The sequence below is a fragment of the Pogona vitticeps genome, chromosome 2, assembly GCF_051106095.1.
Source record: "Pogona vitticeps strain Pit_001003342236 chromosome 2, PviZW2.1, whole genome shotgun sequence".
NCBI lineage: Eukaryota > Metazoa > Chordata > Lepidosauria > Squamata > Agamidae > Pogona > Pogona vitticeps.
The window spans coordinates 204,401,997-204,420,404 of NC_135784.1; the positions used below are offsets into that span (position 1 = coordinate 204,401,997).

Genomic DNA, 18,408 nt, shown 5'->3' on the forward strand with positions numbered 1-18,408 from the left:
AAAAGGGCATTTGGGTTCATCATAAGATGAGGAAAGTGGTGGAAAATATTTGGCATGGAGGAATTATGAAACAGAATGAAGAACAGCCTGCTTCAACCCATTGAAATCAGTTCTGTGGTTCGGTGCTGGCTGCAGTATGCAAGACTGCAGTCCATCATGTATGTCAGCTAGCTCAGTGGTAGAGCATCTGTTGTGCATGCACAGTGTCCAGGGTGGGTTGGGAATGGCAAAGAACCTTGACTAAGGGGACTTGTTGCCAGACAGTGTTGACCAGAGTGGGCCAGATGCTGAGCCTTTAAAAGTTCCTCTTTTTTAACCACAACTCACAGATTTCCTCAACTAGCATGGCAAGTAGACACTCTGGATAAACGATTCTGGGAGCTGCAGCACCAAAAAGCCGCTTTTCCAAATTCATGAACCTCTGCTTTGATTGCAGCTAAGGCAGATTCCTGTGTCTTTAGTATCCTGGGTGCTTCAATTACATTCTTAGTAACCTTTAAACAGCCTTCTGAAGGGCAAGAAGGATCATTATCCCCTAACATCCTGTCTAACAATAGAACTTTCCTTGTTGCATCCAATCGGCACCTCCCATGTGCTTTTGGCTTTCCACGGTAGCACTAATCCACTTTGCTGTCTGAAGGACTATCTTGTATCGTATCATTGGTGAAGGGAAGCAGAAGGCTGTTTTTCTTGGAAGCTGGTTAATTATGTTCTTTTAAGAGCCCCATTAAGCCCTGCCAAGTTTTGCATTCTGAGTCTTTTTAAAAACTCTGACAATTTAATTGGCATCTTCTGCTATGAGAGTGCAAAGCAGAAAAGGCAAAATGCACCACGCAGACATGAAAGGAGGAAATCTGTCCATAATAAAATGCATTTTAATGTCAAAGAGCTTCAGAAGAAAATGAAGAGCACATTTGGTTCACACAAATAATTTGTAACCCAGCAAGGAGGAGAGATGCTGAACTGTCCACAGGGCTGATGGCAATGCTGTTTTTTGAAAACATTTGTCTTGCTCTGCAGAATGAGGTTGGAAGGCAAAGGAAAAGCTTAGTCATACACATGATACTGTGCCTTTGTGCACGATTAGCAGACGTTGTCAACTATAGAATTCATAGATATACACAAGCTATATATATATATTTTCCATTGATGCTGATTATCAAAGAAGAAGCAGATGTACAATGAAAAAAAATGTACACTGGTGACAGCATAAAACAAACTGGAAATCATCAAGGCTGCTTCTGTGTGCTTACCTAAAGCTATTCTGCATTAGAAAATAAACTGTATTATGGGATGACCCTGGAAACCATTGCTGTTGTCACTTGAATACTGGTAGACAATGGTAGTGGTGGTGAGGGAGTTGCTTTTGTCAGAAAGGTTAGCTTTAGGACACAGATGGGGAACCTATAGCCCTGGAAGTACTGTTGATTCTCAGCTCTAGCTAGTTTAGTCAATAAACAGGCATGGTAAGAGCTGCAGTTCAATAACATCTGGAGGGCAAGAGGCTGTTTTAGGAGAAGGAACAGAAACAGAGAGAGAAACCCAGAAAAACACTAACATCTATGATAATAATAATAATTAAAAAAACAACAACAACAACCCAGTTTATCTCTTATTGCAGTAGCTCCAGGACCATGAAAATTTATGTAGAAACTAAAGAGAACTGAATTCCCTTCTGGACTTGGCTTACATTTATTTTGCTTTGTAAATGGATTACTTAATTTTAGTGAATTAAAATCTGTCAGTAGCCTCCAATGCCATATTTAGTCATTAAGTTATGAACATCCTTAACCTTCCCTGGAGGCAATGCTGCAGACAGGCTTGGAATGTTCATTTTTCCACAGAGACCCAAGGGAACTCCATATAGTGAATTCCTTTGTAGCTCCCCCCTGCCTAAATAGTCTAAGAGTTTTGGAGGGAGAAGGAGAAAACTCGGTTAACCTGACATAGGAGAGAAAAAAGGCTGAACAAGTACTAAGAGAGAGAAAGACCATGGACAAATAAAAAAATGGTTTGGGGATGAAAAAAGAGAAAATATAGAGAGAAACAGAAAAAGCACTGGTAGAGTCAGAGTGGACTAAGGGGTTTCTAACCCATGTGCACCTGCTAGTTAAAAAGAACAAAAACAAGGGCCATATTGAATATTTGATTTACACATTAACACATGACTGAAAAACAGAAGAGCAGTCCTAGGCTACACACATGAACTATCTCAGTATTTCTGTGCATTGATGCTCTGAAGGAAATTGTTACCATCGGTTTTCAGGGATACTTCTGGGTTTTCAATGCTTCATGAGGCCCCAGTGCTTCATTTCTTTTGGAGCAGTAAACAGTCTGGTGTTGTTTCATTTGGTCGCTCTACCCATTCTTCTCCTGGAGAACCAAATTTCAGGTGTTTTCCTTCTCGATCATCATGAGATGGATTAGTGCTAGAGATGGGCTTTGATTCAGGTGGCATGTCGTTTGGCCTGCTGGTTGGGACTGGAGTCTCTCCATGAAAGAGATTGTGCTGTTGATCACCAGATGGAGCTCCAGTGCTAGATAAATACTGTTTTAACCAGCTGGCGAAGCAGGGAATCCTCTTGATTTCAAGTGCGGCATGTTGTCCTTTCCTGCCATCTTCACTAGCGAGAGCCTGACTCCTGATCCTTTGTGGCTCTGGGGATTTTTCAGGAACCAGTTTTACAGCTGCCTGTCTGAATTCCCTTCTGGACTCACTTTCCCCCATGATCGCTGCAGGAATACTGTGCCTATCCCCTCTGAGACTGTTTCCATAATCATGTGTGTTCTCAGATGGGGGCAACCCAGTTTCACAGTTGGTTTCATGTGTATGATCTTGGCTTAATTTTGATTTTGAGCAAGGCAGATTCTTCTGTGCACCTGCGGCTTCTTCTGTGAATGTGTCCAGATTTTCCTTTTGTTTTTTGCCCACCATGAAAGGATAATTAGATTGAATACCCGCTGGAGAAGGGGCATGCCGGGCATGCTTTCCGTGGCTGCCCTCTGAATAGGCAGTGCTGATCTTCTCTTCCCATGGAGCAAGCCTGAACTGAGGAGCACTTCTTAGTGGTGCTGGTAGGCCTTCCTTTGTCACCGGAGAGTCCTCTGCACAGCACAAATGATCTGCCGTAGAATGTGTGGTGATTGTTCTATGCTCTCCCCGATAGTCTTCTGAATATCTTCTTGTGTCTGGATAATGTCTTCTCCCTGCAACATTGACACTGGAAAGGGGTGCACTCCCATGTGTGATTTTGCCAGTATCATCAATATCATCATCAGACTTTCTTCTGAGGTCTGTAGAGTAGGCATTAAAGTAAGGTGAGGTTTCTTTCTGAGGAGATGGACCAAGTATGGGAGGGACCCATGTGCTTCTTTCTGCATACTGTGCCCCCCGTTGGGACAGAGAGATGCTTTGTGGTGGAGAGTTTGACCCTTGATTTCCCATATTCTGATCTTTTTGCCCAAACATACCATTTGTATGATATGGGATATTTTCCACTGGCTTCAAATGTTCTGTAACCGGAATAAATATATGTTTTTCCGGGGTCCATTGGTTCATTCGCTCATATGGCAAATTGTCTCTTTCATTGGGTGGAGTTTCTGTAGAAAATCTTGGATGCATGGGGTACTGAGGTGGGTTGTAAGAGGGATTTTTATACTCTCTGTCAACATCTAGCAAATGTTTTTCATCGACCCATGGGTTTTGGTTGGGGTGTGCTTCATGCTCCTGCTGAACACTTCTATGATAGTGGTTCTTCTGCATCTGATTTGAAGGCAATATTGGAGAATATGATAGTCTTTCCCTTTGACCTGTTGAGCCAGTTACAGGAGACTCTTTCCTCTCCTCCCATGTCCTGGAAGTACTGGGATGACCATTTTGTTGGTAGGGATTTCTGAAAGAGTTCCTTTCAGAATAGATTTCTTGTCCCCTTTGATGAATAGAATCTAATGAGTACATTGAGTTATATCTTGGAGGAGCATCTTGGAATATCTGTGAATTCTCTCTGCTGCTCCACATTTGGTTCTGTGCAGATGGAAATCGTTCTCTTTCACGATCTGGAGGATTGGGCAACTGCTGCTTCCAATCGTACCAATGGGTTTCTGTTTCAAATGGAGTTCTTTTTGTAGATGGAAATATTTCCTGCTCAGAAAGTATATTTGGCTGTTGCATCCCAGAAGGTTGCCTAAATGTATTAATCTGTGGATCCACGGAATGGCCTTCAGGTGGAGAATTATGCAGATAATTATCTCTATAGACTGGATCTTTATTCCACCTACTTGGTGGATCAGAGGTAGGAATAGGCATTATTTCTCTTTGTCCTGAAGGGCTTCTCCCAGGGAGATGGGATTGCTCTTGAGGTCCATATGAGATAGGTCTAGGGTTTGCCATGGCTTGGTTACTGTTTGTACTTTGGAGATTACCTCTGGGGTCCAAGTTGTCTCTATAGCCAAAGGAACGAGATGGGTTTTCAGCCTGTATAGATGGATTTCCTCTAAAAGTTAAAGTGTTGTGCCTTGCATCTCCCATCTCTGAGTGGGGATTATAAATATGTGGGACATGCCCTGTTGACTGTTGACTAGCTGGAGGAAAGCTTTGAATCATATTTGGAGACTTAGGCTGGTGGCCAGATTGCTCAAGGGCATCCTGTGCTGCTCCGTTCCCACCTGATACATGAGCAGTAGGAGAAGGTGTTGAAAACCCATTCCCGTCTACTAACTTGCTTTGAAGGCCTAGAGGATTGGCCCCATTGCCTGTTGCGATGGGTTCAGAAATGGTAGCATTCCCTCCTTGGCTGGCTGGGTTAGAAACCGTTGTATTTGTGTCAGTGACGGTTGAGTTGGTTACAGGGTTTGTCGCTGGAGTTTCTTTAGCAGGTTCTTTTTCTACAGGTTCTTCAAAGTCTTGTTCAAACATTTCTTCAGAATAAGGAGGTCTATGTCCCATCCCGTGGTAGCCATACCCAAAATAAGGAGCCTATGTATACATTTAAGAGAGGAGAAAACATTTTAAAATGATCATAATCCTTTTCTTGCTAGTTAAAAAAGTACTTTGACAGTTGTTTCATTTAAATGCTAGTGGTTTTGATGAAACTTTTGACCCCCAGAATCTTTAACCTCAGAATAAAGCTGGGGAAGGAGGGAGGACATCCAGTCTTCCAGATGTTGTTCTATTATGTTGTTCTACTTGGCAGATCACCTTCTCCCAACCAGATCTACCCAAATTACTCAGCATAGCCAGGAGGGTCAGTTGAGGGGCCTAATGCCGAGACAGGCCCGGAAAGAAAGAACTAGAAAACGGGCCTTCTCGGCAGTGGCCCCTCAACTATGGAACAGCCTTCCATCAGAGATCCGCCTGGCTCCCTCGCTGGGTGTTTTTAAGAGCCATTTAAAAACTTAGGTCTTCAGGCAGGCTTTCCCTCCTGTCAATTCCTGAATTCTATCTTTCTGTTGTTCGATTCCCCATCTTGATCATGCTATATTATTGTTCAAATGTTTTTTATGATTATGAACGTTGTTTATTTTTGATTGTGATGTTTTTATTGTTATTTAATAATTTTATGACTTTGTAAGCCGCCCCGAGTAGACGCTGTCTAGGGGGGCGGGGTCTGAATCAAATTAATGAATGAATGAATAAATAAATAATAAATAAATAAATTGTGGCTTCCATCAGCACTAGCCAGCATACACATGTGAGGGATGATAGAAAATGCAATCTAGCATCCCCCCCACTGCCCTGCATTATATTTATCACATAACGTCCATAAGCATTAGACCTAGCAAATATTAAAGAAGTACTGAGTAAGCCATGGATATAATTGTCCATCAATGCCATATAGTTTAGATGGTAGTGAGGGATGAATGGCGTGGCAGTATTTGTTCATGTGGAAAACCACAGGTTCCTGTGTCCTTCCTTAAAGTTTTGTGGGATACCACCAATATCTAAATGATACTGAGAGTTGCTCCCAAGTATTAGTCACTGAGCTGTTGAGGCACGATCATGTAATAGGATCCTCTGTAGCTGAATTTCCCCTTCTTTACAACAACATCCCATGTCATCCCAATTGCATGTGATGTATTTACCCCTTCTTCGTTGCTCACATGTGGCCGTCCAAGTGGTCGCCCAAGTGGTGTGCGCTGGGAAAACAGAAGATGAAATAAGTTTAGAATCATTAAGAAATAAAAGGGTATAGAGTTAGACATCTGCAAGGGGGACCTACAGAAAAAAGAATGTTGCAGTGTCAAGTGGCATGAAAAAAAATAGTGTCTTTCTTTTGAAATTTGTATAGTTCTTGCAGTTCTTAGGGTCCTGTTAGCCTGCCGATGCCTTCCATTGTTCTGCGAATGGTGGCAATGCTCATTCACAAAGTCTTGTTCATTGCTTCCTTGTGGCACAGCGATCCCTCTGGGTGCTCAAAGGCTGTGCCATTGGAGGACAAGCTCTTGCGGGATCTACCAGATTGGTAAAACTTCAGGTATAGGATGAACTACATGTCTGCTGTTTGAGGAGCAGCCTAACTAAATATGGCAAGGGTGGTCACCAGAAGACTGGTCACCAGGTGACAAATCGGCCACAGCAACTATGAACTCAAAGATGGTTTAAAATAGTTGTAATCTGCATGTACCTCCCTCTCTATGCTACTTTGACTTTGATTTTTTTTTCTTTACAGAGGGAAATGGAATCGTTTTTACTATACATGGCTTTATCAAATGTAAGCATCAGCACAAGCATACATGATATATTGAAACTTTGGGGATTTTGTTTTCCTTGTAGAAGTGGGCATTTTAATTAATTTTCAGAGGTATATTCTTTGCCCTCAAATTTTCTCTGTAATTCATCTATGTTGTTTCTACTGCTTCTTGTCTTTGTTCTCTTGAAATAATTTCTTTATACTTTTAATAAAAGACTCGGAGCACATCAGACTTACCTTATAGTGAGGATTTCCTTTGGTCTTACTATATTTGTTTGCTGGTTTCTTTCACAATTTACACCAGAACAGAGAATGCATTGCGGATAATACCGCAGCATCAACTTCTTTCAATTCCCATAATTTGCCAATCTCTTGCTTTGTTTTGTAGCTGGCCTTTAGACCATAAGCATTTGTATGTCTAATTTCTCAGACATCGAAAGACTGTTTCTTGAATACTAATGTTTGTTTGAAAGAACAGATTATCTGTAATGTACTGTGTCATTTGGCCCAAAGATACAGTAAAGTGGGCCCTTCTAGTCAGGATTTTAAATCACAACATCACAGCATAAAATGCATAATCTGTACTGTTATTGTGTGTGGGCACAGAAGACGGGACTGTATCTCCCATTTGTGGAGCCAGATTACATAATTAGCAAATTTGTATACCGGCAGCTTTACCACTTCATGCTGCTGTTGACATATTTTGATGTCCCTGACATGTGCATAGAAAACTAGCATTTTAGGAGGGGGCTGGTGAAAACCCTGAGCAAGAGTGAAAAGGGTGCTATTTATTATTCTGGTGGGTGTACTATCATAGAGTTAAAATGAGTGGTCGAAATGACTAGATAGGCGGGGTATAAATACAATTAATCATAATCATAATCATAATCATAATCATAATCATAATCATAATCATAATCATAATAGCATTATCAGAAATTCTGCAGGTCATTTTATCTGTGGAATTTCTACATCAGGAGATAAGGTCTTAAATGACTCCCCACCACCACCATCCCTGGGAACCAAGAAGCCTTTAAATGGTATGTCTTACTCCCTGATACGGGCCGAACATTTGCGGTTGGAAGCCTCCATGACCGAACATCTGCAGCACAGAGAAAAAAAATAGTGACATGAACATTAAATTAGTATTGGTTTTGGTGTTGGAACACCTTTATCATGCAGCATCTTGAGTGCCAGATAAATGTTGGAATTGTTATACACACATCAATATCATTCAGTGGCACCGATAGGCTGTGATTTCCCAACCCAATCTCTCTTTCGGGCCCAAAGACATGTTATAGCATTGAAGAATGCTCTAGCCACCTAGAGTGGTCCACTGGTCCAGATAGGCGGAGTATAAATCAAATCAAACAAACAAACAAACAAACAAACAAACATGGCTGGGAGATAATGATTTCACATTCACCTCTGGTGAGGAGGCTTTGTGCATGGTAAGGTGCAGGATCACTTTCCTTCACTTAATGCACCAAAATATGAATATGAAGTTTGGTCCTAAACATGTTAGCATAAAATCCTGTTACAATTTCTAGTTTGGTTCTATGGTGCCAAAGAAAAGAGGGCTCTGTCATCATCCCTATTCACATGATCTGCAGAGGCTTCTTGTGTGACTTACCATGGGTGTCGGGTGCGACTGTTACGCTTGGCCATTTTCCAACCCTAACCCAGTTGCTGCAGTTGCACTGGGAATAAGAGCCTGCCATTTCTCCCCACATGCCCTTGTCCCAGGACAATCATGCTCCCAAGAGCAAACAGATGTCTTCTTTGTTTAAACAGTGGATCTCCTTGAGCCACCTAGCTGGCAGATAGGTTCTTATCCCTGTGTGTGATAACAGCACACACCCTCCCTGTGCATGCTCTTATCACACACAGGGAGGGGAAGTTTAAATCTTCCTGTCTCTGGGCCTGGAAGCATTTTCTTGTTTACGTGCATTCACATGTGAGTCTTGATGCCGGCATTTGCATTTATCTGTCTGTTTGTGCCTGTGTGTATATGTGTGCAGTGAAATATCTGCCTTACAATCATGACACAATGCAACCATTTGGGTAAAATGGTTCTCCAGTTGTTATGCAAGTAATCCAGTTTTTTTTTTCCTATGGGAGCTGGGATGATGACAGAGCCCTCTTTTCTTTGGCACCAGAGAACCAAACTAGAAATTGTCTGGAACGAGCAGCAGGTCACTTGTACCATCAAGGTCACCAGATGATTCAAGTGTATCAGACCAGCTCTGATGGATTGGAAGAAAGGCCTAGCATCCAGGTCTCCATTCCTTACAGCAGCTAATAGGATGTTTAGGAGATATTCCTGTCATCACCTAATTACTTTTGCCATCTTGAATTATACTATTATTGTTGTCTTTATTTTAATATATTGTTTTCACTTTTATGTATTATTGCTAGCTGCCCAGAGTAGACTTTGGTCTAGATGGGCAAAGTATAAATTGAATAAATAAATAAATAAATTATGGGGAACCCCAAGGCAGCAGCACGTCAATACAAAGTCAACCTCCTGACTTAAAATTGCCATGGGCTGGAATCTTCCTGGCGTGAGATTTAGGGGACCCCAGGCAGCCAACCCCGTGCCACTCACTGCCTGCTATACTGCTACTGCTCCACACTCTCCCTCAGTGTAAAACTGCTTATGACAGAATTACTACTAGGATAGCATTCTGGCTTTTTTCAGACTGTTTCCTTTCTTGGCTCCCTTCCTTTCCTGCTTCCAGGTATCCATGGCCTCTCTACGTGCTTTGGCCAACAGCCAAACTTGCATGCCTGATAACATGGTAGAGAGATGGGGTATGAACATTCTAGTTTACATGCTGAATGTTTTAAAATATGGGGTCACGTGGAGGGGGTGAGCGCCTATGCTCAGCATGAGTAGTACCCCCGTACATGGCAGGTGTTCATAGGGATAAACCACACTGACCCAAATATGGAAATATCCAAGGTGAGATCATTCCTTATCTTTAGCCCCTTCTACATGTGAAGCAAGGGAAAAGGACTAGGTTGGCTTTCCTTGCCACCTGTATTGCCATATCTTATTGGTGATAGTCCTGTATTCAGCCAGCAGTTTACAGAGGGTCACAGGCTTATTATACCTATTTTACTTTAATGTTGCTTTTCCCCTGTTATAGAGACCCAGAGTTGCTTACTAATGGATTAAAACTACATGCAATTAAACATTTCATAAATAATAACAGTTAAAAACATTTAAACATACAATAACAATTTTTTTAAAAAAAAAAGTTGTTTAAAAACGCACTATAAAAGCAATACAGTAGTACCCCGGTATCTGTGGGGGATTGTTTCCAAGATATACCATGGATACATGAAAATGTGGATATATGAAGCCTGTATATACAACATATAAGGAAGCAGGGCAAAGGCCACAAGGGCGTGCACTTGTATGTTGTATGTAAGGCTGGAGGTAAACTACAGGAAAGTAAAACCAAATGATACTGGTCTCATGGATACGGGGGTTCTGCTATAGTGTACAGCATTCAGTCCATAAAGATGTGGTTGCATGCATCCTGGATTCCAGATTACATTAGCTTTGCAGATGTTCCACTAAATATTTGGGGTTACTGAGTACAGTGAGAGATCTCAGTGGCAGAACATGTAGACCTGATTCCCCTTTGCTAATTTAATCTGTTTGAAACAGTGTGTGTAGGGGTCTCATGCATTAGTTACTGAGAACATATCTGCACTGTCTTTTTCTGAAACCATAAATGAAGATTAGCAAGGCTTGTTTAAGGTGCATCTAGTTACACAATTATCTCAGCCTGGATCTGTCTAGATCATGATAAACAGTCACTTTGAGGTGTGGGGTGTCATTTGGAGCTATCCCTGCATCCACATGCAAGGATCAGCCACACCAAACCTCGAGTGTCCCTATTTAGACCAATTTTTTGAATTGTTTTTTTAACCATCACTAACTGTTCTTTTTAAGTATTGCTAACAGAGACAGTACATCAGCAATTAACTGGAAGGGCTGGGAGAAAGGCCCTTTCCAAGCATTGCTGGCACATTGGCAACAATGAAAAAGAAACTGTTAATGCAGGTGAGCAGGGAGGAAGCATTCCATTCCTCAAGATAGATAGTTAATTGCCTTAAGCAAAAGGACAGCTTAAGCCATCTGCTTCGGTTCAGTCCTAGTGATCACACATGCTGGAACCAAGCCAAACAGAGTGATTATCCTCCCTGGACCAAAACAAAACAAAACAAAAAACCCACAGTATCCTCCAACAGAACAACAACAAAAAGGAATGGACTGGTTGCACTGGCATGTACATCACATAGACACTGGGAATAGAAGTAAACCAGCCAGTCTCAACCCGGACCAAATTGCAGGACAAAAGCATATCTAGTTGTACCCTGAGTGTACCATACAAGTCTTAGTTTGACTGTAGAAGCTTCATGAATATACCAATGAATATACCAATTATATCTGAAGAAAATGCTTGCTTTACCAGTTACATAATACATTTATGAGTTGCACAGACAACTTAAAAATAAATGTGCCATCCTATTAAAATAATAAAAAACAAATCTGCCATCTGGTGGACTTTTTAGGGTGATGACAATGACACAACTCTGGGTCTAAAAACTAGTGTCAAATGTCTCCAGGTGTCCTTTACAAAAATATCAGCTCACCTGTGGAAAATGCCAGGGCTGTTGCTGATGTGGAAGAAATGCCTGGAGGGAAGAAGAAGAAAAAAGGAAGATACAGTTTTGTCTATAAAGCTTTAGGACATCCTGAAAGGTCACAATACAATTATTGCAAAAAAGGGGGAGCAATCCAACCTATGATTGCAGCCATCAGTACTGCCTCTGTCCAAAGTGATCACAGTGTGTCACTCTTCTTTTAATGCTCTGTTATCTTCAATCCACCTTATAACTTCTCAGATAGCATCTGTCCATTGTCCACATGGAGAGCTGTTGTTTAAAAGTGATCAAGTAATGAACACATCTGTGTGCACTGGCCCTCTGTTGTATCTTCTTAGACATCATCTTACAGTTGAGACTCTTGTTATGTTTACCAGTTGCCCATAAGGTTATTTCTGCGTCATCCTTGCATATTCATTCTCTCACACAATACAACCCACAAAACTATCAAAAGCTAAATTCTCTAAACAACAAATAAATCAGAAATAGTAAGAAGCAAGCAAACAAACAGCAACAAAAGCAACAAAAACCCAAATCATCATGTCTTTAATAGTAAAATTGGGTTACCACTATAAATGGATTCCTTTCTCCTGGCCTGAAAAGGCAGCAGAGGGAATAATGGAGACATTTAAGCTGCTGATTCTACTTCATTGCACTGAAGCAGATGCCTGTCTAAAAAGCACTGTAATCAAGCAACAGGAAAACTTCAAGTTGACTCATGTCTTATACTGCTGATATATTTTAACAATTTACTTATTTTGTATATTTTATATAATGTGCTTATTTTTGTATTTTCGGGTCTATGACCGTATAATAATAAACTAAACTAAAACAAAGTTGAAGAGAAGGACTCTTTGTCAAGTCTGTCTGCTTACCTATGGGTGTTGTGGCTTACCCACCTTGGACTGCAGATCAGGCAGTTGTGGTTGAGGCTGAGAAGGGTCCGCAGCACTTGGAGGCAGTTTGGGTGGTTGCTGTACTTTGATTTGGGGCTGTTGAACTTGATGTCTCGGTTGTTGTGGGGGTAACTGTGGCTTGGGTTGCGGCCTGCTGTTTGGCCTCCTGGCTGCTGAAGGTTGCTGAGGCAACCTGTGTGGATTCTGTGAAGGGAATCTGGTGGCTTCATGTGCCGGCATCTGCTGCTGCCAGAGGGATGGTCTTGACAAAGGTGGCATAGGCTGCTGAGGGAACAGCTGTAGGTAACTTGGGCGGTAGCCATATAAGGATGCTGCGAGCTGTGAGAGCTGAAACATAGTTGTAAGAAACAGCATAACATGAGATACCATTTCTGAGGCGGTACCTTGTTGCCAGAAAGTGAGGCATCTTTCCCTCCATGATATGCCCTTTATTTCGCGGGAAAATGAGAAGCGTTCAAGACACAACCTCAGGGTTTTATTTTTCTTTTAGTAACAGAGGGAGCCCTGGGAACATAATGATAATGGGTGTTTTATTTATAGAGGTAAAAACATAACATGGGGAAGACATGGATGATCAATGGATGAGCTTTTGTGTGATAAGGGTTTGCTGGGGAGGGTGGCAGTTCAGGTTGAAAGAAGAAGGGGGAAAAAACCTGAAAACCTCTTTTTTAAGGGTATCAGAAGGGGGTGGGGAAAAAAACCTAAGTGGGGGAAGGTATCAGCAACAGGGTCTGAATGGGGGGGTCACTCAAAGGCTTCATGGTGGGCCATCACCCTGCTCCTGTTGTGAACTGCATACGTCACCAAATATCCTATGAGGGGTAGTGGTGAAAGATTTGGACTCGGGCTAAGAAGAACCAGTACCCAGTCACTACTGAACTACGAAATTAAAGAGTAAACTTGAGCAAGTAACTGTTCAGAGTATTTTGAGGATAAACCAGAGGTTTGTGCTTTCCTGGATCATTTTTTTTTTTTTTTTTTTAAAAAGAGAAACAACAACATGGTGTATAAATGTAAAACCTAGCTAACTAATACTAGGTTCTGTTCTGGGAGAAATCAGATGTAGCAAAGCGGAAAGACCTTGGACCATAATAAGAGCAATGCTATCTTGTTCCATCTTCACTTATCTCGTGTGGCTTAAAGAATAGTAGAAGTTTCTATTTGCTAGTGGATTCCTCCCACTCCAGTCCCAACACCGGTATTCCTAACTCTTACACACAGAGATGTAAACTTTGACAGAATGTAAAGATATACATTTCAAGAACCATGAAGAAGGTGAACTTACTTGTGGTGAGTTTAGAAAGCCATATGCACCAAATGGCAGCATCTGTAAAGAAAATACATCCGTTAGGCAGTGTTTCATTTTACTGAAAATATGTATGAACAATAATTAGCCAATGCAACAAATGAAAGTCCTACTCGTCATTATACTGAAGCAGTATGAACCGCTATTTTTTCTCAGCTTGATTCAAGTTTTATTGGCTTCAGTACTATTACACCACTGCAAATAGCTACTGGCCTACACCATTACTTTAAATTCTGGAAGTGAAAGCTTATCTTTTACGCCTTATGCTGGGACCAGCTCAACTGTGAAGCAGTTAGACACCTCAAGGAGCAAAGTCTGCAATCCAGGGGACAGTAAAGACGAGTTTTTGGAGAACAACGCTGTGTGTGCCATACCATCTTCCCTATGATGCCCAAACAAATCATATTCAAGGAAGGAACACAGAGGCTTGGACATCCTGAAGGCCCCTCTGGCCTCCTCTTTTATTGACCATTAATTTCATTCAGCTGCATGTGTCCCGCCTACTGGAATGTTTTTCCTTTTTATGGTGAAAGTCATGGAGAAAGAAGGTAATGAATATTCAGAAATGATTCCATCCTTGATGAAAAGTGGAATCTCAACACATTGGGACACTCTATTGAGAAAACTGGCAGCTACTGTGAGATGTTTTGCTCCTGCAGGGACAGTGTGGGGAACGGGGAGTGCTTCTTTTTGCCAGCAGCAGAAAAGGGACCTTATGGATCATCAACTCCAGCCCCTCTCTGGGGAACTAAACTCCCAACTTTGGCTTTGATACCTAAACCACTGAGCTATCCAGCAGTTCTTAATTTTGCTGAGTAGAAAGAAGAAATGTGAACCTCTGTAGCCTAACTGAGCTGAGTGAATATCAGAACTTTTCAGAACTTCTGAAAGTGTGGGGTTCTAGGAGAACAGAATAGGCCCTGGAAACACAGAAGTTGGCCATTTCTTGCCAAATTTAATGAAATCTAATGCTTTATTTTCATCTTGGAAGAAAATGAGAAATATACTCACTTCTTCACTCTTGCTTCCAAATCCTGCCTTACGGCGTCTGCGCAACTAAGGTTTAAAAAAAAAAAAAGGAATGTTGAGTTATCTCTCAGAATCAGGTGTTTTTTTTTCCTTTTCTTTTAAAGGAAATCTAGCAAATACTGATACTGAAATACTCACTGGTATGGCACATGATGTGCCTACGAGGCATAAATACAGAACAAAGAGCTTCATTCTTCACTTTCTCCACCTACTGAATACACATACACAGAGTCACCAGTACATTCATTTTAACACAGTGGTTTGCTGAGATTTGAACTAGTTTTGAGCGTTCAGATCTTTACATTTTTCTCAGAGCTTAAAAAGTAATGAGTTACAATTACAGTTTATTCATAGTTTATTACTGTTACTGGCACAATTTTTTTTTAAAAAGCTTTATTTTTCTGTTTCTCAAAGGTATCTAAAACATTTACATTTAAATTGCTTTTGAGAACGTGTTCGCGCGCCGTAGGGGCGAGGAAACGCCCTCGGAAGGCGCAGCGGGTTTGCTTCCCCCAGCGCCGGAAGCGCGGGCAGCAAAGGGCCACGTGGGTTGCTGACGCAGCCGGTGCTATTTAAGGAAGCGCCGGTGCGTCATAGGAGGCCTTTTGCTGTCGGCGCTGAGGAGAGAGGCTGCTGGCTGACGGTTTGGTGGTGGCCTGGGTTTTTTGCTGGGAGCTTCCCTCGGCGCGGACGGCTTGTGTGGGGGCTTTAGGAGGCGTGGAGGTTTGAGTGGGAGGATCGCGGAGCGGTTTTGCGGGCCGCGCCCGCGGCTTCAGTTCTGTTTGGGGATACTTCCCTTCTCCCTCCTCCTCGCCCCTACCCCTCTTGGTTCTGCCCAGTTCTCTCCCTTCGGGTCTCGGGCCGGCTGCTGCGGGGATAATAAAGGAGCTAGATTCGCCCCGCGGTTGCTGGTTGGGGGGTCGGGGGAGGGGTTGGGGGCTGGGAGGGGTCGGGTTGCGCGGAGTTTTTTCGGCGCCCCGGCGTTGCCTCTGGGGCGTGGAGAGTTACCCCCTGGCTTTGAAGAGGGCTTGACTTATTGGGGCAGCTGTGTGTGGGGCGCCGGGAGTAGAGCAGTGCAGGGGGTGAGCTGGGAGCATTGGGTACTGGGCGGCCCATAATTATATATATATATTAAAAAAAAAAAAAGGGGGTTACCCAGTGGAAGCACAGGGACTGGGGTTGGTAGCGGCCATTTTGTTAGGCCGGACCCGGCCGCATGGCCTACTGTTGGCGGCCATTTTGAAATTAGTTTCGCTTTCAAAAAAAAAAAATAAAAAATAAAAAAAAAAAGAGAAGAAGGAGAGGGGAGAGAGGTGGAAACAAGGACGAGTGTTGGTTAAGTTCAGTATAAAGGAGTTGTGGGTCTACATAGTTGGTGGCAATTCTGACCAATCGTGTAGATACTAGCATAGAGTATATATATATAGAGTTAAAATAAATAAATAAATAAACAAATAGAAAGAGTATAAATTATTGGGTAAATAACTACATATAATAGCCTAAAAAAAAGAAAAAAAATACTAATAATAATAATAAAATAAAATTTAGGTTGGGTGACAGCTTTCAAGATGCCGCCCAAGAAAGGGGGTGGAAAGAAGAAAGGGAAAGAACCAGTGAAGAGACCGGTGGCGAGGCAGCAGTCACCCTTACAATCATCTTCTGAGGATGAATCTTGGGCCTTGTTAAGGGAGTTGCAGTCCAAGGTGGCCAGCATGGAGGCAAAGGGACTTGAGAGACAGGCGACTAGTGGCGATGAGTTCTCGCCTCGCCGGTCGGCTAGAAAATCAAAAGGAAAACGGAGGGCTGATCTGAAGGCGCTTACTTGTGAGCTAACAAGGCGTTTTAATATGCTTGAGTCTGAGCAGGGTCATGAGCGAGGTGACCAAGATGTTGGTGAAGGCACATCGACAGAGCCGCTGGAGAAAGGACGGAGCAAGCGTAGAAGGACGAGGGCGGCAAGTTCTGCGGAGGCTGGTGAAGGCACATCATACGGGTATGACCCCTATGAGGATCCGGCTACATATACACCAGGGGCAGCTGAGGCCGTGCGGAATGAGAAGAGGGGTGAGTATGAGGGAACTCACAACACGGTGGCTCAAGGGGTATACTGGCCGTGGTTCGATGGACAACAACATTCCAGAGAATTTACTAACAGGGGGATGGCTTCTCCCATGGCATGGCCTGGTGGTTTTTGGCCACAGGTTGCCCCACAGTGGTTTGGGTGGGGTATGCCGTTTACAACTCCAGATAAAAATGGGGCTATGAAAGAAGGTAGGGAGTTCAAGAGTACACAACACCCGGCGGTGCCTGACACTGGCTATAACACAGCCCCATTTTTAGCCACGCCTTACACAGATTACAGTTCGCCGCTAGGAGATCATTTGACGCCTGCAATTAAGGAACGGATCTGAAAAGGCGATTATATTGACTTTTATGATCTTCTGAATAGGGAATATGAAGTGAAGGAGCTGGACAAAGATGATGAGAAAATTAAAGAAAAGCATAGGAGGAAGAGGCCAGACAGAAATTGGAATAATTGGGTTACTGGTTTTACTATATACGCAGGGGTGTTGGTTAAGATGCAACCATGGAAGGCCTCGGCCCTTTTTCAATATTATGACATTATACGGAGAGCGAAAGCTGAATTCGAGGGTCAGGCTTGGTTGCGGTATGATGAAGCATTCCGTATGAGGAGTGCTATCAGGCCGGAACTGCGGTGGGACGAGGTACACCCAGGGCTCTGGCTACAGCATATGTCACCAGCTAAAACGAACCTGGGCGACAGATTCGATTGCGGACACCTTAACATTAAGTTCGTTGGGACTACTGGTACCCGCCAGGGGGCGGGGCAGGCGGTTCAACCCCGCCTGCCTTGCTACGAGTTTAACAACAAGGGGTCTTGTAACAAGTCCCCTTGTAGGTTCAAGCACGAATGCATCACGTGTGGGGGAAAACACCCGAGATCCAATTGCTTTAGGGCTGGAGGACAGCGACAGGGCAAGCAAGGAGGTTTTGGTAGGAAACCTGAAGGGGGTGGCGGTCCTTCAGGAAAGGGGACCAACACCAATCAAAATTAATATTCTGGAAGAGGGATTGCTGCATTATCCCAGACAGGAAGATGCAGCATATCTACGCTCTGGCTTTCAATATGGATTTAGAATTCCGGCGGTGGGTATGCGTAGGGCTTTTTTCGCCAGAAATTTGAAGTCAGTACGGGGTATGGAGGAAGTAGTTCAGAGAAAGATTGATAAGGAGGTTAGCGAGGGTAGGGTCGTGGGGCCATTTTCTAGGCCTCCACTGGATGACCTGAGGGTATCGCCTTTGGGAATTGTTCCGAAGAAAACCCCAGGGGAATTCAGGCTAATACATCATTTGTCTTTTCCGGAGGGCGAGTCTGTTAATGATGCGATACCGGACGAACTGTGTTCTGTGCGGTATACATCATTTGATGAGGCAGTAAAAATGATTAGATCTTGCGGTCGCAATGCAGAAATGGCCAAGGCTGATGTGAAAGCGGCCTTCCGGATTTTGCCTGTTCACCCAACAGATTTTAATTTGCTGGGTTTTCAATTTCAGGGACAGTACTACGTGGATAGGGCCCTACCTATGGGTTGTTCAATCTCGTGTTCGACATTTGAAAAGTTCAGCACATTTGTCGAATGGCTGCTTCGGCAGAGGATTGGTTGTGGTTTGACAGCACATTATTTGGACGATTTTTTGTTTTGTGGACAGGCAAACACTGGGAGGTGTCAGAAATTCTTAGATGTATTTAGGGAACTGGCAG

At 43.0% G+C, this 18,408-nt stretch overlaps 1 protein-coding gene across 1 annotated transcript; it reads right to left on the bottom strand.

The window, feature by feature from the left end:
* Nucleotides 1–483: 483 nt before the first annotated feature.
* On the bottom strand, nt 484–14,816 carry ENAM (enamelin). Its single transcript, XM_072987101.2, has 8 exons — nt 14,763–14,816; nt 14,607–14,651; nt 13,575–13,616; nt 12,272–12,616; nt 11,361–11,402; nt 7,741–7,791; nt 6,082–6,135; nt 484–4,975 (listed from the first exon to the last, which is right to left on the bottom strand). The coding sequence occupies exons 1-8, from the start codon at nt 14,814–14,816 to the stop codon at nt 2,309–2,311; spliced, it is 3,300 nt and encodes a 1,099-aa protein (XP_072843202.2). The 3' UTR covers nt 484–2,308.
* Nucleotides 14,817–18,408: the final 3,592 nt, after the last annotated feature.

What these genes read in the sequence shown, in the direction of transcription:
- ENAM (XM_072987101.2), bottom strand. Translation starts at nt 14,816, where the DNA reads ATGAAGCTCTTTGTTCTGTATTTATGCCTCGTAGGCACATCATGTGCC. An exon ending in TTGGAAGCAAGAGTGAAGAA is followed by an intron (nt 13,617 to 14,606) that starts GTGAGTATATTT and finishes TTTTCTTTACAG; the next exon opens with ATGCTGCCATTTGGTGCATA. An exon ending in TGCCTGATCTGCAGTCCAAG is followed by an intron (nt 11,403 to 12,271) that starts GTGGGTAAGCCA and finishes TCTTCCCTCCAG; the next exon opens with GCATTTCTTCCACATCAGCA.